General features: G+C 37.0%; 4 protein-coding genes across 11 annotated transcripts; all 4 read right to left on the bottom strand.

Moving 5' to 3' along the window:
* Nucleotides 1-236: 236 nt before the first annotated feature.
* Nucleotides 237-11,304, bottom strand: Ttd14 (TRPL translocation defect 14). 5 transcript variants are annotated; one of them, XM_070665473.1, is made up of 10 exons: nucleotides 10,783-11,304; nucleotides 8,058-8,125; nucleotides 7,404-7,441; nucleotides 6,632-6,669; nucleotides 3,385-3,513; nucleotides 3,233-3,305; nucleotides 2,700-3,100; nucleotides 2,410-2,617; nucleotides 1,896-2,077; nucleotides 237-1,700 (listed from the first exon to the last, which is right to left on the bottom strand). In XM_070665473.1, the coding sequence occupies exons 1-10, from the start codon at nucleotides 10,820-10,822 to the stop codon at nucleotides 1,441-1,443; spliced, it is 1,437 nt and encodes a 478-aa protein (XP_070521574.1). In that variant the 5' UTR covers nucleotides 10,823-11,304; the 3' UTR covers nucleotides 237-1,440. The 5 variants fall into 5 exon arrangements, with proteins under 5 accessions (XP_070521574.1, XP_070521573.1, XP_070521576.1 ...); XM_070665472.1 differs by lacking the exons at nucleotides 7,404-7,441; nucleotides 10,783-11,304 and adding exons at nucleotides 9,344-9,484; nucleotides 9,609-10,600; XM_070665475.1 differs by lacking the exon at nucleotides 10,783-11,304 and adding an exon at nucleotides 9,344-10,600.
* Nucleotides 11,305-12,114: 810 nt separating this feature from the next.
* On the bottom strand, nucleotides 12,115-16,526 carry Slim (scruin like at the midline). 3 transcript variants are annotated; one of them, XR_011546548.1, is made up of 8 exons: nucleotides 15,908-16,526; nucleotides 15,045-15,836; nucleotides 14,744-14,977; nucleotides 14,131-14,457; nucleotides 13,853-14,025; nucleotides 12,943-13,070; nucleotides 12,645-12,825; nucleotides 12,115-12,554 (listed from the first exon to the last, which is right to left on the bottom strand). XR_011546548.1 is itself a non-coding variant. In XM_070665477.1 (6 exons), the coding sequence occupies exons 2-6, from the start codon at nucleotides 15,486-15,488 to the stop codon at nucleotides 12,807-12,809; spliced, it is 1,197 nt and encodes a 398-aa protein (XP_070521578.1). In that variant the 5' UTR covers nucleotides 15,489-15,836; nucleotides 15,908-16,526; the 3' UTR covers nucleotides 12,641-12,806. The 3 variants fall into 3 exon arrangements, 1 of the variants encoding a protein (XP_070521578.1); XR_011546547.1 differs by lacking the exon at nucleotides 12,943-13,070; XM_070665477.1 differs by lacking the exons at nucleotides 12,115-12,554; nucleotides 12,943-13,070 and having other exon boundaries at nucleotides 12,641-12,825.
* Nucleotides 16,527-16,655: 129 nt separating this feature from the next.
* Nucleotides 16,656-27,092, bottom strand: LOC139107682 (uncharacterized). Of its 2 annotated transcripts, none has more exons than XM_070665469.1 (10): nucleotides 27,003-27,092; nucleotides 26,658-26,769; nucleotides 25,669-25,792; nucleotides 25,095-25,305; nucleotides 24,047-24,216; nucleotides 23,641-23,818; nucleotides 17,903-18,298; nucleotides 17,487-17,708; nucleotides 17,125-17,343; nucleotides 16,656-17,023 (listed from the first exon to the last, which is right to left on the bottom strand). In XM_070665469.1, the coding sequence occupies exons 1-10, from the start codon at nucleotides 27,070-27,072 to the stop codon at nucleotides 16,854-16,856; spliced, it is 1,872 nt and encodes a 623-aa protein (XP_070521570.1). In that variant the 5' UTR covers nucleotides 27,073-27,092; the 3' UTR covers nucleotides 16,656-16,853. The 2 variants fall into 2 exon arrangements, with proteins under 2 accessions (XP_070521570.1, XP_070521571.1); XM_070665470.1 differs by having other exon boundaries at nucleotides 18,140-18,298; nucleotides 25,669-25,795.
* LOC139107686 (uncharacterized) lies at nucleotides 18,497-23,019 on the bottom strand. Its single transcript, XM_070665480.1, has 2 exons — nucleotides 21,530-23,019; nucleotides 18,497-20,693 (listed from the first exon to the last, which is right to left on the bottom strand). Exons 1-2 carry the CDS (start codon nucleotides 21,914-21,916, stop codon nucleotides 20,256-20,258), a joined length of 825 nt encoding a protein of 274 aa, XP_070521581.1. The 5' UTR covers nucleotides 21,917-23,019; the 3' UTR covers nucleotides 18,497-20,255.
* Nucleotides 27,093-27,132: the final 40 nt, after the last annotated feature.

Here is a 27,132-nt window from a genome sequence, read left to right on the forward strand (position 1 = left end):
GTTTTATTTAATTTATCCTTTCCTATACCTCATATCATGAAAATAAAATATGTGTAGCGCATAGAATTTTCCGATGATTGCCATTACAACATTGCAAAAATCTGATAACTTTTTCTAGGATTTTAAACGAGAAAAAAAGTAAAAAAGAATACAACAAATAAATTTCATTTTAAGAAAAGGATTCCTTGAAATATTCTGCACAATTTTAGCACATGGTGGAGACATAATACATGATAGGCACGTGACATTGTTTTATTAGATGGGTATAATTTTTCAGATCAATTATCTACGTAAATTGAGTGCGCATTGATAGATCACTGTTGCATCATTGATTGAAAATATAGACTTTCATATTTTTTTTTTTTACACATACATACATACATACATAAACACACAAACACACGCACGCACGCACGTATATATTTCTTTCCTTATTTTCGCGAATGAATGTTTCACAGGCACTTTGTCTCTAAACAGTGGCAAAAATTTGTGAATATTAGTTTGGCGTGTGGAAAATGTGATAGAGCGACATACGTTTAAGTAAGCGTCATCGCAGAATTCATTATAAAGTTTTAGAACAATTTTTACGAGCAAAATATAGAATCTTGCAAATTACTTTTTTTTAAATCTCTTAATTATACTTTTATAATCAAGTTTTTTTTTCAGTAAACCTCTTGTTCCGTTGTCTGTGAGATCGCGATTATAATATTATAATTAATCACAGAAATGGATAGATCCAGCAAAAATAATTGCGTCACATGTAATTAACTTAATTACTTTTACAGGCAAGCACTTATTAAGTACTAATATATTTTCAATTATTAAAAGTTCATTGATTGTAACAATCGACTGTATTACGCCAATGCTTTTTTTTTTCGAACGAGACCAGATTAACTTCTCAAGATCTAAAAACTTAGAAGTTTTCTATAAATACTAAAAAAGTATATACAAATTTTAAAGAGTTTGAAAACATAATATAAGCTATAACAAAACTTTGTTGCTGTTTGTTAATGTTAAAAATTGGATAATTATTTCAAAATCTTTTGGATATTACAAGACTTTCTTAAATTTCATATAATTTTTGTCATAAGTTTGAAAAATTTATACTGGATCTTGATTCCGACCCTAGTTTAATCGACGTTGGCAAAAGTGATAAAATCTTTCACAAAAATTTCTTAAGTACGACATGCAAATTTGGTTAAAAAATAGATATTATCTGTGTGAAATTTAAGAAATCTATCGCGCTAGTGTACTCAATATAATTCAAATATTAGATCGCCAATATTAATAACGTTAAGTCTCTGCTACAGTTTGGAATTATTTGCGAATTATTTATCATTAAGAGATTTCATTGTTCCTTAATTTTTCGCATATTCCATTAGAATCTACTATCAAATCCATTATTTTACAGTTTATCGACTTTTTTAACCCGCGCAAATTCTAATTTTTTCTTATCGTATTGCCATTACGAATTTCCGGTCCTTGGCTATTGCAATTTATATTATATCGTTCAGCGAACGTCACCTTACCGTTTGTTAAACCATTTTGGGTGCCATTGACGCTCTTATTAGTGATCATTTGCTGACTGTTTGTAATCGAACCTAGCGCACTGTTACTTTTGCAATCAAATCCATTACTTTGTACTTCGGTCGTCATGGGCTTTGAAATCGAAGTACTTTGATTCTCTGCTAATTGTATCCCTGTAAAATAAAATATCAAATACTCTTCATCAGCATTCAAATATAGTTTTTTTATGCTTATATAAAATTTATAATATAAAAATTAAAATTTTTCTAGCTGAAACACAATACAAATAAGAAAATATATAAAATAAATATAACAAAATAGATATTCTCATTTAATTACATGGCTTATTAAATATATGAATGAAGTACCGTGCAAATTGTGACAGTATTTGTTAGTACTGCTCCATTCTTCACGTAAACTGAGGTTAAACATGCTATAGTCTGGGTTGCCGGTGACCTCTTTCTCGATTGTCAGAAATTGAGGCAGAATGTTTTTCAGTTCATCACCCGTCAACGCCGTGTAGGTTTCAAGCAACATTAAACCTCGACATCTGTAAAATTAGTACAATTTTATATTTATTGTAATAATACAATATTCCTTTTTTACCACGAGTGAATGCATGAGTATAAAGCAGAACGATCTTGGCGGAAGTACAAAAGTCTATTTTAATATTTAATAATTTTAACCTTGGAATTAATTATAACTAAACCACTTCTACTAAATGTTTTTTTAGTCATATTTCTTATGCAAACGTTTGGTTGTCTTGAATTCATTTTACACTAAGTTCACTGTTTTATTTTTCCATCGAAGATGGAAAGATAAATATAGTTTAAAGTCCACATTTTAGTTTATTCAATAATGAGAATATTATTTGAACGTTACCTAGGATGCGCCGGCTCTCTGTATATATCTAACTGGAAATACTGATTATTGATAAGAAAGCAACGCCGACGCTTAAAAATAGTGAAGTGCGAATCATCTCGTTGGGCCAGCATATTCAAATAGTCTCGGTGCGTCAGTTGAGTCTTGACCTCAATCACTTGGCCGCACATTTTCGGCCGGCGAATAGTGTGGATATATGACCAGTGACCTTAAATAATAAAAAAATTTAAATCGCATTACTACAATTAGATTATTAAAGAAGAGAGCTTTTAGCTTGCATGGCAATTTACCTTTCTGGCCACGCTTGCGCAGCCGAGCCTGCATCTTGGGATTGTTGCTTTGAAGATAATTATGTACAACGTCAAAGTCCTGGAAAGGAGGGAATTCGCTGTCCGCCGGCAACGGCGCTTTCACAAGGAACTTGACCTTGCGGCTGCTGGCGCGTAACCGGTCGCCGGTATCGATGCCCAGTTTCTGGCACACGCATTCAATCATTCGGCAAATTTTTGTTTCGAAATCCTGCCTATTATCGATAACGTCGAAGTACGGATGGCCCACCCAAGCAGCTGCGGCCTTATAATCGAGCTCACGTGCGAGTTCGACACCCTCGGAACGGCATGCGTGTTCCTCTGTAGAGTAAAAGTCCTCTGCACCGTTTGCAGCTGAAACCATGTGGATGATCTGGTTGTACCTGGTCAACAAAGAGTACGAGAAAATTAATTCACTAATTTAAAATACAACATATTTATTCCGAAGACAAGCTTATACTTTTTTTTTTTTTTTTTTTTTTTTTTTTATATAGTATAGTTATTCTTAATTTTACCTGTTGTCTCTCAGTTCAACGTTGTTCCATCCGTTTGAAGCCATCATAAGCTCCCACTTATCTTTTGAAATAACTGCAAAAATTATTTTCGTTAATATTAACGTTAACGAGAAAGCTTCAACTAAATTTATTCTTTAATGATATGTACTAACAGGCAGAAGCATCCATCGCACCGCGATCACAAATGATCAGGCAATTTCTCGAGCAGCTCTCACCCAGTTGAAAGAACGTGTTTTCGATTTGTATCATCGTGCGTAAAAGATTTTCCTGAAATTTGAATCCTGCAACACAAATATTAAAGCGATTAAAATAATTGATATTTTCGCTTGTTTCAAGTATTGTTTGAGTAAAATGATCTGCACGTGGACTTCGACGATACCTGAAGCGCTAGCTTGAATAATGTAATTTATCGTAATAAAGGGAGCCTAAAGTTCTACGAAAGGAAGCCTTTAAAATACCTAGCTCGATAAATTTCTTCAAAAACAATTTCGTGTTACATCTCTTTTTAAAAGAGATTCTGTCGAGATGGACGGACGATCCTCATTCATTCAAATAAAATTCGTCAACTTTTAGTAGTTTCTTTTTTTGATATTCGTGTATTTAATAGCTTTATAATTTCGCTTACATTACTGTATTAAAAATTTGCGAAATAAATATATCTTAAATAGTTTTATTTCACAATAAGCAGATTAATAAAAATAAAAAAAAAAATAAAAATTTGGTTTAAGACTAAGAAGTGCACGAGGACTTGTTTCTCGTGGGCGGGAATTTTAGAGTGCTTCGAGTTTCAATGCCGAGACACAATGAAGTATAAAGATCAAATATCAACAGAATAATAAGTAAAATACACGATATTGTGCCGATACGCAGGTCGAGACTACGAGAAGCGATCGATAAGCGAGAAGATACGACTAAGGGATAAAATAAACTACTATGCCTACTAGACGACAAGGTAAAAAGTGTATCGATTGACTTATAAAAAGCCGGTTACTCCGGCAAATTAAAGAGAGATACCGATTTTAAAAGAGACAAAATACCGATCACAGATTGTAAAGTTCTTTTACTTTAATGATTAGAGATTGTTTTACTTGGTAACATCTTTCGCCTTCAGTTTTATTAAATCAATATCTATGTCATGTGTAGTACCAATTAGTTTCTCTTCATTCCATAAATTCACGAAAAGAATGAATTATTAATTCCTGACGCAAGAACGATACATTATTACGATAAATGTCTACTTAATGCACTACGCCTGGAGACAATCAACATAATTAATATTCTTTGCAACGATACGGTGGAAAATTTGAAATAAATCAATCGCTAAAAATTTTCTTTGAACGTGTTTAAATTACTCGTTGATTTTCTTGCGTCTTACGTTGAAGATTTTCATCGTGTCTCAGGCCACACTCTAGCGCTCTATAATTCGGACTCACCCACACCGGAATTGACTTTCAGGATCTCCGGCCACCTCGCCTTGCCTTTGTAAGAGGCATCGCTCCTATGATCTAGATGTGAGGATTTCGCGTGCAAAGGACTTGGGTTCTCCGCTAGAATCAACCTTGATCTTGGTACCATGCCATCCAGAGATTCAAATTGAAAAAGAACGCTGTGCTTTTGCACCAAGTGGCTGAATCGCGAGAGTAAGAGTCGTAGGATTAAAAGGAACCCTATCAGGATGGGAATATAAATTCAGGCTTCGTATCTACGACGTCGGAGTGTACCTTGATCCCTGCGCGTTATTCCTTCCACATAGTTCAATTTTGTTTTCCTTCTTTTTAAACGAAATTAAATGAAATATTTTCCTCGAGGATAAATTTAACGGATGTCAACACTTTAATATCGCCGGCGAAAGAAACGCGCGGATCGTATTACCCCAGAATCGAGTCTCACGTTTCAAAACGTCGGTTTTATCGTTGGACACCCATTTTTGACTGACGAATGTGCCTTCGCGAGAAAATAGCTGAACGGGCAAGGACGGGATGGAGAAAAAAACCTAATCTAAGCCGGAAGATACAAACGTAAGTGAACCGGCAACGCACCGTCGGCCGTAAAATTGTAATTACAAAGAAATTATTATAATTGACTAATGACCCTGAATGTAATGACGCGCGCGAATCGTGTACCATGTCATAAATATTAGATTACGTTCAGGACGGTGATAAAACGTGTGCGCGAAACGTAAGCAAAGGAAGCCTAACGTTGAGCGATTCGCATTCGTTCGTATTCGTTCAAGGGCGAGCTGATTAAAGACACACAATCGTCTTACGTAAGGGTAAGACGAACGTGGCATTTCGTGTGACGATCATCGACGCGACGTAACAAAGTTATTACCTTATCTCGACGCTAAACGTTAAAATCTACCGTCATGTGTTAGATGATCGGGCGGAAGGTTTAAAAATAAAAAATAAAAAAAGACTTTAAAGCGACTAAACGGCGCATACGTTTTAGCTCGTCTAAACGCGCGTGATATGTCTCGCCGCGAGGTGTAACGAAATTACATTTGCAAGAGGAATAATAGTACAAGGGATCAAAAATAGAACCGAATGGTAAATCAATTGACACGGCTGCGAGACGTGCAACCGACACGGGCGATAATGAAACTTCGCGTAACCGCGCCGGATGCCGGACAAAGTCCTCTCGATACATCATACACCGGAAGGCCAAGTCTAGCGTAAGCCAGGAATTTTAACGCGTTATGCAATCGGTCTCTCCGTGTCGTTGGCAAAAGCGAGCAAGCTCGCGGTGGGAGATCCGTCGCCCTCGCGAAACGTAGCGGACTCTTCACTTCACGGATGAGATCCGTCGAAGCTTTCGAGGATTCAACGTTTCATACGCGACACAACAGGTCGAACTGGTTTTCTTTATCTTCTTTTTTTTCCCCTCCCTCTTTTTTTTTCTTCCTGTCGTCGTATCGAGATGCCAAGTTTTTTTGTTTTTTTTTTTTCTTTCTTTTTCTCTTTCCCTCTCGTCTACTCTACCTCGCACGTTGCAAAACTTGGGATTTTTCCGTCCGCGTTTGTTCTCACGTCGCGATTGCGCTGGTTGACGCAATTCCTCGCATTACCGGGATAATGCGTCCGAACCGCGATTTACCAAGGTCGGGGAAAAATAACGCACCTCGCACGCACCCGATTAGTCTCCTTCCGGGGAATTGAGCGTGAAAAAATAGGAGGATGGTGGCCCGACGATCAGTTACTAAATCCGTCGAGTTAGATGAACCTACCTAATTAATCGTTAATTAATTTTTGCACCGCCTATCGTTGAAAAAAAAATTTTTTTTACGTCGTGGAACGCGCACTGTCGAGCACCGAAAAATCGCTCGAGTATGATGAGGAACAGGGAAGTGTGCGAGTGTGTGCATATGTGTGTAAATAAAAACGATGTAATCAGCGAACTTACCCTCCTCCGCATTCAGGTCTGAAAACTTGATGCCGCCACTGAAATGGAAAGAAAGCAGATAGCAAATATGAGACAATTGCACGAGGCACGCGCTACACGCGTGAGTGTTTTAATTAATTGAGTTTAATCGAAAGTATTTGCAACACTATTGTGACGGTGGGACGGTATTAAATATCACGCAGTTGCAATCGCAGCGGCAATTGAAGGGGTTCATTGTTACGCGGACCATTTAAAAATCATCTTCAGGCCTCTCCTCTACCCGACATTACAATCTCCTTTTTGAAGACCATTTCACAAATTTTTCCTCGCAACAATTGATATATCACGCGAACGAGGGCGAATGGCTTTATTTCATTCTTCAGAAGTTTTTTTCTTTTTTTTTTTTTTTTTTAACCCTGCAATGCTTTAAACGCACACGTGCAAGAATATGCGGGACGTGTCTTAATTTCATAATACTTTCAGTGAACTTTTAATAAACCTTCAAAACTTATTTCAAATTCTTTTCTTACGGAATCTAACTCCAGAAGGAACCTTCTAAAATTATTCTCTCGACGATTTTATTCTCGAGTTCCATCACGAAAGCATTTCAGAGTTAATTCGAAAGCAAATCGCACTTTTATGCGGGGGTGACTCTCGTTCCAATTTCTCTCTCTCTTTCTCTCTATGTCACACACACATATACATACACACACACTCTCTCTCTCTCTTGCTTTTTGTTCTTTTTCTTTACTTTTTTTTTTGGTTGTAAATTTGTGATCGTATAATTGCATACCTGAGCAGCACGGTCGCTGTCTCGGGGACACGAAACACCTGAAAAAGAAGATAACCACCGCTCTATCGAATCCAAAACGAAGGGTAAGAGCCCCCCGAAACTAGATCACGTTTCTTTTCGGAAATCTCTGCTCGGCTATACTGCCTCAATTCGCGATAAATTTATAACATTTAATTAGAGCAGTTCAAGAAACATCGTTGTCGTGTTTCCCTTTTTCTTTTTTTTTTATGATACGTTTGACGTTAAATTTAAAATACATTATGCTCCATGGGGAGACGAGGAATGAAAAAAATAGTTAGATTATACCATAAATGCGTTTATCCTTGACTCGAATTATTGTACAGCACGCGATAATCGAACGATGTGTTCTGCAAGTAGTACAGCAGACTCTATACAGAATGGCAATCATCCCCTTCTCGGTTATACTGGCAATAACGAAACTACGCCTTGCATTACGTTAAAAATACTATACGGCATCTGTCGAATCGAATTTAACAATGGCAACGAGCGAACATCGCTCGGAAAGAAAAGCAAAAGATCAGCACAAGGAGGAACATTCGCGACAAAGATCTCTATTTTTTTCTTTTTCTTTTTTTTTTTCCTTTTCTTTTACGTAAGGTATTTTGCTCTGAAAGCTCGAAAAGTTTTACCTACCTTCCAACCCATGTTCTCGAAGAAAGTGCACAGTCTGGTCTGCCCGGTTGTTTTACCACCACATGGACCTGAAATTACGAATACGTGGTTAGATCAAATTAGGCTGCACTAAGTTTTGTAAAAAAAAAAAAGTATGTGAGATCGAGAGGTCGGCATTGATACGCGCGAGCATCGTTTTGCATGGGCTAAACCTACTTCGCGATATTAACGTCTCTTCTTTCGTTTTTTTTTTTTATTGTGCAAATTAAACGACGAATATAAAAAGGTCCAGACGCTAATAAAAGTCAAATTTACTATAATTGGCGCGCGTCGGGGTGACTATTAACTTGTCGCGACGTTATACATCGTATTCATTAGGAATGACGGCAACTTCTTTTAAGTTCACCATCGTGTGACTACAATTGATCGTTTAAATTAAGCTCGGTAACTTTACGTTTTCGTTTATCGGGTACACTGTCAGCGGTAGCGGTCGTAAAATTTAAGTTCCTGCATACATTTTCGAGTCACTCACATTACATTCCTTCGCATTATTTCGACGATATCATTTCTGTTCAGTTCACTCTACGTTTTGCAATTTTTCGTAATGTCAAGTAAGGCCATTAATAAGTATATAAGATAACGCGTAGTCCAAGATAATACGAATTCGACAAGGCCACCCAGCGTAACGCTATCTAATTCGGGTGACTTCCGGTTTTTATCTTTCTGAAATGAACATAAATATAAGAAAACATTCGCTTATCAAGGTAAAGAGAAAAAAAAAAAAAATAACAGTGACTCATTTAACACGGGTGTCTAAGAAACGTCTGTGAATATGCGCCTGATACTCGATAGCCGATGTATACGATATTCAGTTATCATTAAAAAGACTTATGTAAATGACAATAATCTAGGTCTTATCGGTAAAGTTTATACTGCGCTGATATATGTAGAACTTGTTAATGCGCGGTGGATAAACGGTACAAGCGACACGAGCAGCGAAAGGCAATTAATTAAGCGGTAAAACTTCGTTCCGCAGTTCGAGTAAAGTTTAATAAAAATTATGCTAACGGACTTGTTCCCGGCGAACCTTTCTGACGGGGTCACCCGGTACAACGTTGCGGCCGCGTGTCCTCTACGTGAAATCGATCGTCATCCGCGCGTGGCTTGTGATAATGTCCAAACGTTGCAAAATGTTGCAAAGGGTGACGAGAAACAGTGTGACGCGACGTTGTGAACAGCGAGATGAGTCCAGAGTCAGTCTCCCATTACCAAAGTTTCAGTATCATTAACGGAACCCGCGATATTACCTGCATTTCTACCGCAGTTGCTCCTTTATTTTTTTTTTCTACGCTGGCCCTGAAGAGCTCTCGACATGCTTTAGAAAAATTCCGATAATCAAGAACCTGGGATCTCATATGTGCCGCGCCTCCTTTACACTTCTGTTGTTACTATTAAAAAAAAAAGAAAAAAATTGTTTTTCTATTTTAAACTGCAGTTCTTTTCTCTCCAAGTGATTGTTCGTTTGAAAAATGTAAGATTCAGGTAGTTAAACTTGAATAGAATAGAACTCACTTCTCATACAATAAAACTAAAGCAGGCTCTGCGTTTTCAAATATCCATTTCCTTGCATTATATCTCGTCGATTACTCTTTTATTTTTATTTTTTTTGTTTTTTGAAACGTACCCAGAACTTTCTGAAAAGACGCCAAAACTTCATTATATCGATGTCATGTTTCAATTATATACTTTAATATTGTAAATGGGATACTGACTCCTTCACGAAGTTTGCGCTTTCGTGTCGGTAAATCGCACAGGTTTTTTTTTCCTTTTTCTTGGCCGCGGATTTCCGACCTTGCTCATCATTTGACCGACGAACGAGAGAAAAACGCACCACGTGTGCTGCGGATGCTCTTCATTCACGCTCCAATCGAGAAAAAGTCTTTCATGTTTTCGCCCCGGCGTTCGTTTTCAAAGTAGAGAGATTCAAAGAATATGAAAAAAGGAAGAGGATATGTGCCAGTGCTTTGTTTTCCTTCAAAAGCAGGGATGGAACTTTCGGCGAAGCTGAAAACAATTTTAGGAATATTCTTGAGCAAAGCACACGTTTCAAGGTCTCTCTCGTTTTATTTTACCGCGTATATTCAACTCGAATTTCGTCGCGATTAACGCATCGGTTTTTCCCTCCCCGAGTTGGCGAAACATTGTTCGAAAAAGAACAACAGTTCTTTATTAAAATACCGAGCATGTAAAACGTTTTTTTTTCTTCCACACCGGCTGACGTGAGACGAGCAAAGAATCGAGCGCTCGGTCCAAAATGTGCACACGAGCACGCAGGTTTAAAATAGGCCGAAGGCGAATAAGTGGAACGTAAATATATAAAATAGAGAGAGGTAATTCAATTATGAGGGGCCAATATTAACTAACTTTTTTTACAACCCCAATATTTTGTAATAAAACACCTGTAAAAAAATTGAATTACTCGCAAGAGACTTGGTACGAGAAGAACAAGTCTTTAAACTCGCGAATTTCAAGGACAAAATACCCTCCCCCCTCCAAAAAAAAAAAAAAAATCAATGGGAGACTTTCCGCGCTGCAACGGTCGAGATCGTCTAATTACCGATGTCACGACAATTAACGAGGTTGAGTGATCAGGTCTAAAAAGGGATGATCGCGAACGAGGTCGGTCTACCGCTCTCTCGATTTATTGCGTGCTACAGGTCATAGTGTTATCCCCATTGTTACGTACCACCGGTTAGCACCAACTTGTACACGCGTTTTTGATCCATCGCTGTTGGCAGCAGTTCTATTTGGACCGAAATCGTTCTCCTCTTCCGCTCCCACCCGGCCGTCCCGATAGCGACGACGACGACGAGCCTTCCTCGAAGGGGTTGCGCCGGGTTTGTCCTCCCTTCCGACGTAACGGGGAGACGCCGAGGGTGACGAATGTGCGACACTCGAGGGCGGCGGTGGTCGGTACTACATAAATACCTGGTGGCGCATCTTGGGTCGGCGCGTGCTCGACCGCGTGTACAGACGATACATCGGGAAGGAGGTTGAGGGAGGAGAGGGACACACCGACGAGCGACCAACGTGAACCCCCGCGAAGGCGCGAATTCACTTGACCAGGCAAATCGAAGGTTCGTTCGTGGCTATCTCCTTTCACCGCGGACGTCCGTCTCTTGCTGCGGTGCGATGAGGGCGACGATACCTCGTCACGGTACGTTGGCACTGATAAACGCGCACGTCCAACCCGTACTCTGGCTCGGATGCATCTGAATAATTGTTACGCGGAGCGAAGAGTGGAGGCCGCGGACTACGAAATGGCGGTGCAGCAGGTGCAGCTGGACACGACTTGTAGCACGGCTGCCTGCGCGCTCTCGCGGCGATCCGCTTCCGCGCAAAATTCAAAACGTGCCAAACTATACCATTGTCTTCATTTACGAGATAGATAAGTACTTTTTTCTTTTTTTTTGTATAATAAAAACTACTTGGTTTTTATTTGACGCTTCACGGTCACATGATGACGTTTAGTAAAAACACAAAGTCTTCTAGAAAAGAAAAAGTTAATTAAAGATTGTTAAAATATTCAAAAATATTTTTGTCAGTACATAATTAAATCTACTTAAATTTGTATAAATATCGAATCGCCCTACTAATAATATCATATAAAAAAAAGTACAATTTATTGTTTAAATAGTAATTTCAGAAATTTACAAGCATTAAAAGAGATTTTCGGTCGATTACGGTTACGCTTTTTCACGTTGGTTATTATTTTTACGTTTACGTAATTTGACGAGCCTTATCGTGAGATCACGAGGAGCTCGTAACTTTCCGTCTTTATATATTTAACTCCCCACGTCGAGGTGACCCGTTTAAACTTTGCAGAACACCTTGATGGAAAATAAACGCAATCAACATCTTTTTATCAGTACCGTTTGCGCGACTGCAATAAAAATAATGGCCTTGGCACAGACAGCACGTTTCTCTCAGTTTTCTTAATTATTTTATCCTCATATTGCCAACAAGATTATTTTCTTTTCGTCGCTGAATGAATTTCGAGGAGTAAAAACACCTTCAATCGGAAGATTTGATTCTTTTGTATTTTTCCCATTTTTATATTTACAATATCTCTCTTTTTCTCTTATTTATTAGTAACATTACCTAATGTACAGTTAACGCTTTCATTAAACAGCACCGAGATCTACTGTAATTATGATCAATGATATATATTTATATAATGTTCAGAACAATTAGAAGATCGTTCGTCCCCGATTTATCCACTAGTGAACTTTAATTCTTAAAGATTTAATGTCTTAATAAACAAAATGTACAGTACGATATTATTAAAAAAAAAATCAAAATAATTTTAATAAAAAATATATATAATAACAAGTTTACATACGCCGTCCAACAAGAGAATAACCTCAGAGCGCGCATAGGCAGGTAAAGTGAGAAGAACTTGACGCCTTATTTTGATGTTGTATATCTGGTCGACAACTATTTTTTTTTTTTTTTTAGCTAGAAAATTAAGCGGATTAAAAGATTTTGATAATTAAATTTAATTTTAATTAAAATATGTTTTAAATATACATATTGTTGTATACTTACAATTGCATTCGTAACACAGAATTGAACCATTTGACAGGTATTTTAGTAATTAGCAATATGCCAAATGATCCAGTAGCCCTGCATTATCCGTTGCTAGCTGACGAACAGCACAAGCAGCAGCAGTAGTAGTGAAATCTCGTCTCCTCCAAGGTTATTCTCTCATTAGTTAGTACTTCGATGCCTATTTAAAGAAAGAACAAAGAATTAAAAATATAAAATTAATATATCAAATATCTGTCGAAAAATTAATATCCAGAAAAAAATTAAACGAGCTATATCCACTATTGTAGATACATACATATGTGTACTACGTTTTTCTTTAACGTAGGAAAAAAATGACCAAGATTTTTAATGTCACAGCTAAAGATCTCGAAATTCTTTATTCTAAACAAGCAGTTTGACGAGCATCGCTTTAATTATTAGGCACTGCGGATAAATTACGTTCATCAACAATCTCTTTTAGGTAAAATATATAATTAATAACATTATTTCTCGATATTATTTTAAACATTCAGAATATTTCATCATTGCGCAGTATGAATTAATAATTTCTACAGATTTGTTTTTTTTTTAAGAATATTAGAATTAGTAAAAATTATCAATTTATACTCAAGAATATATATATATGTATATATATATATATTATACAGCATATTAGACAATGTAAAGGCAGAATAAATATACTGTACATTAAATATGTTATTAATAAATTATATCTTAGGCCCAGTTTCACCAACGTGAATTAATCTAATCGGTCGGTTAAAACCCTAGAAGTTAACTAACCGATTAAATTAACTACGTTGGTAAAACCAAGCCTTTGATGCGTAATCTTATCTTTATATAATTTTTAAAATTATTCTTATTCTTAGATTTGTACATTTTTTAAAGAGATGCATCAATTGCTATTAATATTAAGAAAATAGCGCAATTTGAATATTAAATATTGGATTAAAATGCAAATTTGAGAGAGGACAAATTTATTATTTCGCAAACAACTTGTATTATTAGTCATAATTTTAATAAACAGGACTATGGAATTACTTTAATTATTATTGTTACTACGTAATAAATATTATAAAAAAATTGCGTTAAAAATTATATATCGAAAAATTGAATAACCGAAGCGTATCCAAACGCCTTCAAGTGCGTATAGCGCAAGAAATATTTGATTTAAGAAGTCAGTAATATTGATAAAACTAAAAATTCACCAGTCATAAAAATCAAATTTTTGTACGAATTTTAATGGTATCCCCATGTGAAGAAGTTTGTCTGGTGAACTGTCCTTCAAATGCGGGAAATAATAATTCAACGCTTGCCAGCAGATCTCAGACAACTTGGGAATTGTTAACCAAGCAGAATGAACGGCGTTCGTTCTCTGTATCTGTAACGATAAAATTATCACGATTGCGAATTAATATATATGAAAATGTATTGAATTAAATATTCGTCAAATATATTACGTCAATTGATATAATGTGACAATAACCTTGTTGTTTATTTTTACTATTCCGCCGAATATATACATGCGGCCTTCTGGAGTCAGTGCAGCCGAATGGAAGTATACCGGGCACGGCAAAATGCACTCTCTTAGGCGTGTCCACTGTAGCGTATTGAGATTAAGCCGCCAAACGTCAGAAAATACCCAATCACCGTTGTAACCACCCGATATAACGACCGAAGTAACTCCACTTTTCTCATCTGTGTATTGAACAGAACCGTGACAACGTCGTGGTGCTGGTACCATAGTGTCAGTATCACCATGGGTATTTAAAGTCCTCCATTTGTTGGTCTTTAAATCAAATGCTGGTATTTCCTTAAAAACGGATATTGTAAACGTTATAAAAATTAAAAATTACTGCATACATATACATAGTTCCGCCCGCGCATCTTCGTTCGCCTTGCCGCCGATCGGTCACTCAATCCGTGCGTCGAATAAATCGCGCGGTGATATAAGGACAGCTGTATATCGCCCAAAAATACTAGTATTTTTAAAATTTATATTTCAGCTATTATCGCGAAAAAAGTGTTCGTTATTATGGAACACCGTGTACAAGATAAGTTGCACCCGTTTTAAATAGAATATTTAAAGAATTACTTACTGCAAAACCATAAGATTCTGTAGAAGTACCGCCACCCAAAACATAAATCATCTTGCCGTCAAAAGCAAGTTCGTGCCTGTATCTTCCGCGCGGCTCTGATTCATCCCTACCTGAACAAATATATACTATTTCCCAGACGCCTTTTCTTAAATCAAATCGGTGAATATCACAAGTGTATTCATATCCAGTTGTACCACCAACTGTGTAGAGATAGGAATCATGGCATACTAGCGCCTGTTAAAAATAAATAATATATAAATATATTTAATTTTTGTATCAATATTGCGAAATAAAAAATTACCTGTCCATATTGAGGTTCCGGTAGCTCACCCGTGGCCGGTACAACTTTCATTGCACCATCATCCACATTGCAAACATATAGCTGATTACTGCAGCTTTCCCCAAAAGGTACACCAGTACCACCATATACCATAAGTGCATTGCCACACAGTATCATTGCATTTGATGCCAACTCGTTCGGCATATTTTCTTGACCGGGCAGCCGCTTCCAACGCTCGCTAACTAGATTAAAACGCCACAGTTCCTTGAACAGAGGCTTGCTGGCGAACCACGTTTGATCATCGCGCATATCCGGGTCGGTATCAGCGACGCATGGATTGAAACCTCCATATGAATATAAGTTTCGATGATCGCATGCAATCCGATGACCGCTGCGTGCTTTTGGTGGACGTTCCGGCCCATTTGCCTTGTGCTTGGTAAATACGAATGGCTTAAAAGTATACATGCTTATCCGATAATCCGAGTTCCGTGCGCTTGGCGAGTTGAATATCGCGCCGCAACAAATTACGATTAAATGAAAGTGATACTGCGAGCTACGTGACTTTTCTTCTCGAGGAAGCTCCGTTACGTATCGCGACCATTTCTAACCTTCTAGAGGATCAATCTAACCTCCACGTCGTGATTCTAGGCCTCTCTTATTCACTCGATGTCCTTTAAACCTGTTTGAACGAGATTTGTCTTTACGGATCTTTCCGTCGTCCTTCACAATAATCGTGAATAAATCGCACGAGAGAAATTGTAATATTTCTCACTTCCGTACAGCACTTGTTGGAAACTATTGGAAATGGTCTCTCTGCAAACGAGATAAAATCAAATTATTTATTCCGTGCAACAACTACGAATACCGATAAACACATCGCTTACCTGTGAGACTAATGAGACGTTCGCTCTCTTACGAGATGACGAACGACGTCGGGCTGTACAATCTCGTCAACTGGGTTCTTTGTTGAAAGAGGTCAATCGCCGTTTTTTTTTCCTACTTTCTATACACGACACTTATTCAATCTTACATTTCGCGTCTCGGAAAGTACAGAAGGACCTAAATGTAAGCGATCTGACCTCGGAAAGTTCCCGTGTTTATTTTCAGATGTAACACGATCCACGATGACGCTCCGGACCTTTCCGGTCACTTTCCGGAACTCGATAAAGCCGAGAAGTCGAAAAGATCGCACGGAGTATCGACAGTACTCCAACACACGCGTCGCCAGCTGGATATTTTGCACTTATTTCCGACTAATTTATTAGAAAACCTGTTGGCGTAAATATATTGTAATTAATTGATTAAACAGAAACATTATTAAAGAAAAAAGCTTAACAATACGAAGAACGACGATTAAAAAGTGTGGCGCTGTACATCAGTGATCGGAGCTAGAAACGCTACTCTACACAGTAGGGTATGTAAACCGGTTTTGGAAGACCTCATACGGGAACTTCAAGAAGGTCGTGATTCAAACTAGCATTCGACAATCGATAATTATCACAAAATTATTATCACAAAATAATTATCAAGAGCTGTTGTCGAACAAGACTAGCTCCGAGAATTTCTAAAATATAAAAATCAACGATACAAAAAATTAAATTATCATAAGTATCGCAAATAATACCTAAAAAATACGAGGTAAGAAATAAATATTTTATTTGGTACATTATAAAAATTCTCCTTCGTTATCTGTATGAATTAACATTAACATTAATTAATTAAAATAATTAACATTAACATGTGCATATACTATAGTAAAGCTATTTGCGTATACGTATAATAAATACCCTCGATATAATAAAATACATTTTCTTGAGAAATTTGGGAGATTTACGAGTTTTCGAATAGTAAATCCATGCCTTTGTTATTTCCACAACTAGGAAATTCGATCGGCACGACCGGTAGGTTTCGCTGAAGACCTACTCTCATTAAGAATTGCATTCCTGGTCCGAGTAGAGGAGGATACAAAGCAGTACTTCTCACTTCCCACAGCCAGTACCCTAATAAAAAGTTTCGATTAAACAAGGGCGCTCGTTGTAGCAGATATAAACGTATCAATGTATTTTTTACTTCTACGATAACATATGTGAAACGCGTTTACCTAAATTGTCGGTGTAGAAACGAAGAATAATATATCCTTTATTTGGTACGACAAAAGTATCTTTTCGTACAGGGTTTATGAAATTTCGACGTATTTTTCCATTTAGGTCCATGGATATAATTTTATTTTTGGTAAGAGGCTGCTCGAAACTATCTCGGCCAATAATACTGGCATTGTAACCATGTAAATGAAACGTATAGGATGCGTTACCTCCAAAGCCTGGAAAAGATTTCCGATTAATATATTCTAATTTTACTAATTTTTTGCTTTACAACTTATAGCTTTGTAAGAATAAGAATTTTATAATTAAAATCACAAAATATCGAATATTTTAGGGAATGGATTTATCCGTGGCAATTTACCTTCGTTTATTAATATAATTTCAATTGTTTTTTGTGGTGAAATTTGAAGTAACTGCAGGCATTCGCAAAATAACGGTGTATCGGTACATTCGCTAGAACGTTTGTCGAGAGAGCATACTGATTTTTCCAAAGTATTTTCTGGCTGCGATAGTATTGGAGATGGTGGATATTTAAAAGACATGCCATTAATCTGCGGTATCCTTAACGCGCCGTTCTTTAAACCTGAAATTTTTTTAAATATGTAATGTGACAGTAATATTATTACATTTATGATCTTGGAAAAAATTTTTACGAGCTTAGTATTACACTTATACAGGCGGTAATATCTCGTAAAACTTCATAACTTTGTCTTTCTTTTCTTAATTAACTTAACAATTTAAAATATTGCGCGACGATATAAAAATAAATTATCTTACTCAAGTAAGCTGGATAATATTTGGATATGTAAAAGTTGTAAGAATTATCTGTCATCTCGTCCGTAAAGAACGAGAAAGTATTTGCATCGAAAGGCACGTAGATTGTTTCATCCGCTTTTTCTTTTAATTGTGGTAATTTTGAACTTTTTAAATCCAAAGAACAAATAACATTTTTTGATATTTTGTGACAATGATGACCACTTTCGGCAATTTTCAACGACTGTTCGTTGAAGTTACCGGCATCTGGAGTTCTTATTGCATGTGAATTGAGTGCAGCATCTTCGTAAAAAATATATGCTTCTTGACGCAAACTGCGACATTCTCGAAGACCCTGAAGATCGAGGACGTACTTGCCGATCGTCTGATCAGCTATTAGAATGGCGTCAAGTCGTTCTCCTGAAAACAAATCCCATAATTAATAAATAATTATACAATTTTATACGCTATATTTCATAATGGCATAATGATTGATTTAATGACACTACTTAATAATATTTTATCAAATATAATTGACTACAACTATTTCTGTTAAAATGCAGTGATTGAAACAAGTTTAAAAGTTGAAGGAACTACTTTAACGGCAAGAGCAATATATTAATGCTATAATTTTTATTGAACAAAAATGTACAAATTTCAACACACACATATACATATATTTACACACACACATATATGTGTGTGAGCATGTAAGTTTTATCTCTAAAAAATATATCTAAATAATAGTAAAGTATTTTTTTTTTTTTTTTTTGAAGAAACGTCTTATCACATCGACATATATTTCATTTTAATTTCGCTACAAACGATAAAAAGCTGCTCAATTATTAATTAACAATAATAACTATCGAATTTAAACTCGTTTATCACTGACGACCTATTCTGAAGTCACACATTATTTAATTTTATTTTTAATTCTTTCGAAATTTATATTAAAAATGTTAACAACTTATTTGCACTCTTATTAACACTTCCTACTATAATATAAGCAATATAGTTAAGATTTGAAGAAAGTTAATCGACAAGCGCTACACGTGCATTTATTTTCATTTGCTTTACAAGCATTTCAAGATTAACAGGGCGACATATCGCGATGTGTGTTAGAATTTTAAGTATTTCAAATAGAACGTCGATATTGTTAAATCGATATTACAATACATGTTTAATTCACTATGCAATAATTCACTTTCATATTTATGACAGTGAGAAAACACTGCTTATAGAAGAGGAAAAATTATGCACTGTGTTAGACTAATACAAATTTACAGTCATTGCTATCGGAGACCGTCGATTATCGTGGACATTTAAAATCTTAGCGCTAAGAATAACTATTCACTAATCTACATCGAAATGTCGATGATTGCACTTTAAGGAAATAGCAATATTTGTGTCTGCGTGTAAACGTGTATGTGCGCGTGTATGCAATATTATCATGACAACGATTAAAGATAAAAAGTGTGTTCATTCGTATTTAATCTCATTAGCATCAGCACATTTTTTTTTTTTTCAAAAGTATACAAAAATACAGAAGAAAAGAGATTTGTCCTACTTAGTCTGTATTTTTTTTTGCATTAGCATTGCATTCGAAATAATCGAATTATCTAATCGAGATAATTCGTGCATATCAAAGTTTTTAAAACAATGTGAAGCACATAAATGTGATACACATGAACACGAACACAATAAAAATATTAACGTTTAGCTAAAAAATGAAAATTAATAAATTAATTTAATTTCGATATAGTGATGTTCACGTTCAATCACTTTGAAAAAAAATTATCTATTATACAGTCTTGATGATTGAATCAGTCTTTAGAAGCATTCGTGTCCAGCTGTAATAAGTAATATGATGCGGACAGCAATGCGATCACCAAAATTGTCGCACTTGGCGCTCGCAATGACGAATTTAGTATTGAACACGTATTATCACGTTTGATTCCTCTAATTCTCTAAATCGAGAATGCATAATAATTTAAGTAACATTTTACCTATTCAAAAAAGAAAAAAAATATTACACGTAGAACAAATGGAAGATGCATTGTTATTTACTTCGCTGCTCTGTACTTCGTAACGCACGTACTCGATCAATTGATAAAACGGTCTCCCGTGATGAATAATTTTATTCGATTTATTCACTTTACTTGGCGGGCTTAAATTTTCTTTTTATTATTGTCCTGAATCCTTTCCATCCCAAAACTTACTCGAATAAGAACGAGTATAGCTCATTACAGCTCGAGTAACCATAAATTGAGATCAATAAACGAGGATGCGTCGTGCGAATACGACGACTTCATTTCGCAATGTTTTTTTTTTTTCACATTTGACTATTCACATTGATTCGCACTGTAATTCCGGTTCATTAGCGGTGTGTTTGCGCGTAAATTCCAATTTCCGCCTCGAAGAGAATTTGATTAATTCTGAGTTTGGCGACTGATCTCGAATACGAATCGGGGATTTCGGCGAGCTGCAAAGCGATACTTTCCCCAAACTTGGCAAACTCCTCCTTTGTTTTCTTTCGTTCTTTTGCATCTGATGCGCGAGGCTCAAGTTTCATCTGTCCAGATTCGTCGAGATCAGCCGGTGATCTGTCTTGGCTCGGCAAAGAACCATTGTACAACTCCATTGCTTTCAGACTGGACGATGAGGACTCTTCTTCGGCGTCCTCGCTCAGCGAAGCGTTGAAGGAACCGGTACCGGAGCCGTTTGTCTCTTCGTTGCAATCCATGAATGTAATACTTTCCGGATCGATGTCGCTTACAATATACTCTTCTTGTAGTTTTGGTTCCTCTTCAATTTTCTGTGAAAAGGGATCAGGTTGGATCAGGATTTTTACCACTTTTATCACTCTGGTATAAAAGCGATAAAAAGAAATTTATTTTACGCCTCGTTCTTTTTTTTTCGAGCTCGTAATTATCTTTAATTAATGTATAGCCAAACTAGGATCGTATCGCGTTCACACGGCTTGATCTCAATCTCACGCTCTGATCTCTGAGAGAGGCTGGTAGTGAGTTTTCACGCGTATTGATTTTCTCTCACAAAACTTGGGAACTGCATCGCTATTACGACGTAATTACTACAGCATAAACTGCATAAAGCATTGATAAAAGTGCTCATATTTGATTTACTTATTAAAAAAAAAAAAAAAAATACAGCAATTTTCAAGAGTCAAGCTAAATAAAATTGTTTAAAGTACATATATCTGTTTTATTTTTCTCCCGACATTATCTTTGCTCATGTACGCAATAAAAGTAAAAAAATAACTTAAATTTTCGTTGAAAATAATGAGCAAACGATAACGAATCGTCATGCGTCGCTACGAGCCAATAAAGTATTTATCTCGATTAGCGACGCGACGAGCTCGTTTTAATGATAAAATCTCATCGCGAACAAATTATTCCCCGTCGCGTAACGCAGTTACAGTTGAATATCTCTCAACCCCTTTGTATATCTTAAAATAATGCACAATATGTTTAAATTATCATTTTATGAATATTATGCGGTAGTGAGACAAAGTTACCCAGTTAGCTCGACCAAGCATTACACTGTATTATTCTATTAAACGATATATTCCTCGACGATGCAAGGAGGCCAAAAGGTAATAAGATAAAGAAGCGAAGAGGCCGGGAAGCCTACCTTCTTTCGCTTGCTGTATCTACGCGTGCCAAATTGTAGGAACTGCATGGCTTTGAAGGCGAACCACTTAGAGACGTATACGTCGTCTGGGCCGGTAGCGGCATCGCGGCTGTTCTGTATTTTATGCACTTCCCGAGAGTATTGGCACTTGAGATTAGTGATCTTCTTCTCAACCTCGAGAGTATTGCAGCAGAGAATTTCGGCCAGCTCCTGAATAGCTCGCTTGCGCTTCGCACGGTCCCGATAGCCTCGGGCGTTCCAATCCCAAAGAACGCGTCGCTGTTGATATTCACGCAGAAGCTCTAGAGTCTTGTCGCGAGTCCACTCCATGCCGGCGCGTGTCTCGTTGCTGCTCAGATCGCCCCAAAGTCCGTAGTGACTATACATGTAAGTGGTATCTCAGGACAAAAGATATATCAGTTCGAAGGTGGTGTCTCGTAGAGCGTGTCTTTCCGACCTGGACCTGGAGGATGTCACATCTCGCTTGCGCGCGCGCGCGCCCGCGCGCTGATCACCGTCGACACGATTGCGAACGGCGTTCCGCTGTCTCGTTCGCTATTAAATCACGGGCCGGAATCAACACGACGACGTAAGCCGCAGTCGCGAAACGAGCACGCGTTTTAATGATTTTTGCACGGAGCTCGTGCGCGCCGCGCGCTTCGCCGCCTTCCTTTCTTTATTTCTCTTTGCGGAAACCCCGGCGGGAGGACGAAGACGGCCGAGTCTGCGCGAACGTTCGATTGCTTGCCATGCTGTCTCCATGCACTCCGCTCGACATCCACATCGTTATCCCCGAGCTTGTTAATGTCATTGGGAGAGAGAGAGAACGCGAGAGAATTTCCCTCTCTTGCTCGTTGCCGACGCCACCACTGTTATCTTCATCGCTCTGTCGATCCTTGGCCGATGCCATCAATGTCTCTTCTCTTTTTCATTTTTTTTTTTTTCTTCTTCTTTTTTCTTGGTTTCTCTGCTAAATCTCAAACATGAGATGTGTAAACGCGTTCCAGTAGTCACGTTCAAATTAAGTCGTCTACAAAAGTTGTTTAATTTATTACAAAATATTCTTTGCATTTATATTTTATAATGTAAAAAATTGGATATAATGATGGTCACTTTGTAATAGTGATTTTTTAAAATGTTCACTGTTTCAGATATTTTCTTTTTCGTCGTAGCCCTTCAATGTATTCGTTTTCGTCATTGCTCGTGAATAAATTCAATCTGTGGCAACTTAAAAATTTTCCTTTTTGTACGCAACGATTATCTCTTCTTTCATACGATTTTCCAGTCCAATTTTCAGGACCTCTCTCGAAGTAGGTAATCATGAGGCACAAGAGTCGTCATATTGGAAATTGGGATATGTGCGAGAGATTGATCGGAATCAACACATTGACACGGTGATAAAGAACGCATGTGCGAATAAACTGGTTTCTTTTCTTCTCACGTATAAAACCCTTCGTCTGGCTTTGAACAGCCAGTGTATCTTTTATCGTAAAGTCATCGCATGATTTTCATTTTATCTAATAGAATTTAATAACAAATAAGTACATTTCTTATACACATTAATTTTTTTAACGCGCGATTAATAATTTAATAGTTGTAGTCAATTATTTTTATTACGAAAGGTTGTACATATATATGTGCTTTTATTATCTTACACACATTTCATTTTTAAAATACGTTAACATCAAGCAATAAATGTTTTTAACGATAAGTCAGACGCTTTATTACTTCGGGATTTAGTGTAAGCAAATATTTAGCACGTGCAATATGTTCCATATACGTGCCTTCAAAAGATTCTTCTTTTTTTTTTTGCTGATAAAAATAATTTCATAAATTAAACAAGTTTAATTCATAAAATTATTACAACAAATTTATACACCTCACTGTATTAGTTTAAATATATAATAATTATATTCCTGCATTCATTAACGTGATATTTAATCCTCAACTATATGTACAACATCTCTAACGCAATGTCATGAAAGAAATAAAATTTACCACACTTTTGTAATGTAAAATTAATTCGATTGAAACACGCGCCGAACAAATAAAGTGAAATAAAGAGGGGGAAAAAAAAGATTATGAATATGATTAGCTGGAATAAAACATACCTGGGAATAAAACAACATTCGTGCCCGTCATCGATTGTACAGGGTTGCTATCAGCAGCAAGTATTTGAAGCGAATGTCCATGAGTGGATAATAAAATGGGGCAATCGTAAGCGTTTGCGTTAACCAGGCGTAGTAAATAGCGAAATCCATACTTCACCCTCACGAGTGCTTGCCGCGCCTAAAAACATATCAAATGTTACAACATGTAAAATCCAAATTTGTCGGTCGCCGTGTATACGATGTGCAATTATAAGTATACGGATTCAAGATATAGTTCGATTATATTTATTGTAATATGTGCCATATACGCCATTATCTTGACTCGACTCAATACCGGTCTTGAACCGAGATGGAGATTTTTTATGAGCTGCTATACCTAAGAGATGGAGAAGCTGTTGTTATATACCTGGCCGTTTACGAGAAGCTCGCCTGGCGTAGGTGGATAAAGGCTTGCATGTCGTGTCAGAGGAGTCGGCGGCCTTGATGATAGGATGAGCGTCCTTTCCCAACTGAGATCCTTGTCCCGTGGTCCTCGAACTGTCAACGACCCGTACAGCCCGTCGCCCTGCTGTGAGACTAATGGTCTTCGTTTTTATTTATCTCACTGGCAACCGCAATCGCGACCGCGCAAGCCGATAGTTGTACGGTTTTACACGCTTCGAAGATAATCATGCGAAACGAGACGCTTTTGAGGAAACAATCGGTCGCACGTCGTCTCGCATTACGTTGTAATGTGGGCGTAACCGCTTGATCTTTCTTCTCCAATTGTAAGGACATTTCCACGGCGCGTAGACCATTTCGAACGAGTTGCCAATTCTACTTGGAGAAATGCGGAAGCTGTTGATTCGCGCAAAAGAAGCGACGAAAGGAAAGATATGTATGCACGCGCCGCGAATTCCTCTTGCTGCTCTTTCGAGACCGCGAACATTATTGATCTTGGCTTCTCTTGATGCGCGAGCGCCGGATAGAAGGCCGGATTCTACGGCGTAGACCGGAGTCAAAACTCGGGCAAGTCGACTCGCAAAATTTCGCGATTTGCAATCGTGCAAACTCGCAACCGTGTTCTCGAGTTTGCGCACAATTTCTTCTTAATTTTTATTACATCTATTTACAATTACTGTCCCAGAAGAAACGCAAGATCGGACAGACGTTTATCAGACCTAGACGCCGGAACCACCTAGTCTAAAATAATGTCTAGCAATATCTAAATTAGACGCGATGTAATTTTGTAATGCTGCTGTAAAAAGAATTAAAATTTAAGTATTTTTAAACGTTATTTTATATTAGATCTAAAGATATTGCATTTTTTCTTGGGACCATTCATATATTAGATACAAAAAATTTATATAAACCGCGCCGCTTGTAAAATAATCATAATTGAGAATCTACAAATGCAATAAAAAAAAAAAAACGTATCTATGTATAAACTTGTATACGTATATACATATATGTACCTGAATGAGCGTGGTAAAAATATGTTCCTGTGCTTTCGGGATATATCTTGTAACGAAAACCACTAAAGGGTAGAATCGGACACTGCGTTATCATGGACACCCCGTCCATATAATTAGAATTTTTTTGCCGGATTCCATGCCAATGGAAGGCCACCTCATCGCTCTCCAGCTTGTTGTAAATGAAAACCTCTATTGCATCACCGAGGCATACCTGTAAAAATAAAAATAAAATTATAATTTGCTCGAAAGAGTTTGTTAAGCGTCAATGTCTTTCGTATCTTTAAATTGTACGCCAACAGATATATCTTAAAAGAACAAAAAGCTAAAATAATATTAACTTGATTTTATATTAACCAAATTATAACAAAATCGTGCCGTTTTATTCATAAAATTTAATCATAATTAAATATGACGTCAAATATTTATTTTGTTAATCGTATATTTTTTTTTAGACTTTCGAAAAGTCTCAAGACCAAGATTGATTGCAATCTATACTAACCTGTACTGGTAACGTCTTACGTTTCCTGTCGCCGCACTCCATTAAGTTTACTTATATTTATTAGACCATACTGACCTGTATAGCTGGTCCCGGACTTTTCCCATTAATCGCCAACAGGCTTTTCTCCTGCACCTTGGTAGCATTCGCGCATTCGGGGGAAGTCTCGTCATTCTCGTTGAAGTCTTTCTGATTGTAGAAACTGCTAATTACGTTAAGAGAACATTAATCATACCGCCTATTTACGCGGCATCGGTATTTTCAGTTTTTCTTCCGTCATTTCTACAATCTACGAAATCGCGTTGAAGCTCGTCGCAACTCTCGTGTAGCAAGTTACCTGTCTTCGGTCGGTCGCTCGTGCTAACTCGGAACGACTTTTCCCCCGATTAGATGCAGATTGATCTCTAAGGCGATCAGAGGAAACGACTCCCGTTGAGATCCGATCGACAATGTCCGTTGTCCGCGGCAATTAGCGGATGTGAAAGAGAAGGTGCGACGCGGTACGACAATATACACAAAGATGTCTGACAGTGACACCGAAAGTCAATTGTTTTATTCAAAATTGTCTCAAGTAGTCTTATTTAATATTGAGTATAACCAGTACTTGAATCTTAAAATGTTACTTGAAACGAGATCGGACTATATTAAATACCGGTTTTAACGATATCGGAAGTTATTAACGATTATCGCACGCCGCGGTCATAAATGTGTCCCGTTAGAATCACCGCGCGCGAATGCACGCCGTACGTGTATCCGTTTCGTTTCCATCTTATCACGCAATTATAGAAGAGATAACCGAGTTAACCGGTCCGTGCGTGCTACTTTCCTGTCGTTCTATATCGCTCGTTTTTATCACATTTAAACACGTAACTTTCATCTCATTAAGCGCGTATAAATATTAAAAACCTTTCGAACATTCTCCGCTCTAATTTATTTAATTTTAATTTTTTTTTTTTACGTGAGACACGAATACGTTGCAAGATGGTAATTAATCTATCTACCAAGTTGCAATAAATAGGCTATTCCTTCGCAAAGAAAAACTGACAACTTTTGTCAAAGTATCTCACCTCGTTGCGCCGTACGATTCCGTAACAACGAAATGATAAACGCACGTTTTTCTCAAGGCTGACTCGTCCGTGCAGGGTCGCGCACATTCGTGATAATCATCAGTTACCTTTTCTTTTAAATAAATGAAACAAATCTGTTTAATTCACAAGTGAAACATGGCGCGCGTACATTAATAATTATGCCAAAAAATCAATTAATTATTAATTACAATTAAGACAAAAACCAATATATCGACAAGTCAAGTAAAATTGCACATTTCCCTTGAAAACTATGCTCTTTATTTATTAAATAAAATGTGCAAAAATTATCTTTAAAAAAAGTAGAAAAATATAGATTTTACTCACCGAGTATCTCGAGGGAATATGCCGAAATCGAATAAAACCCAAATATTAAAACTAAGCAATAGCACGACATGGTAGCCCAGAATACCTGGGTTGATCTAACACAGACGCGTACACGCACACGTACATAAGT

Source organism: Cardiocondyla obscurior, linkage group LG13 (assembly GCF_019399895.1).
Source record: "Cardiocondyla obscurior isolate alpha-2009 linkage group LG13, Cobs3.1, whole genome shotgun sequence".
In the NCBI taxonomy this organism is placed as follows: Eukaryota; Metazoa; Arthropoda; class Insecta; order Hymenoptera; family Formicidae; genus Cardiocondyla; species Cardiocondyla obscurior.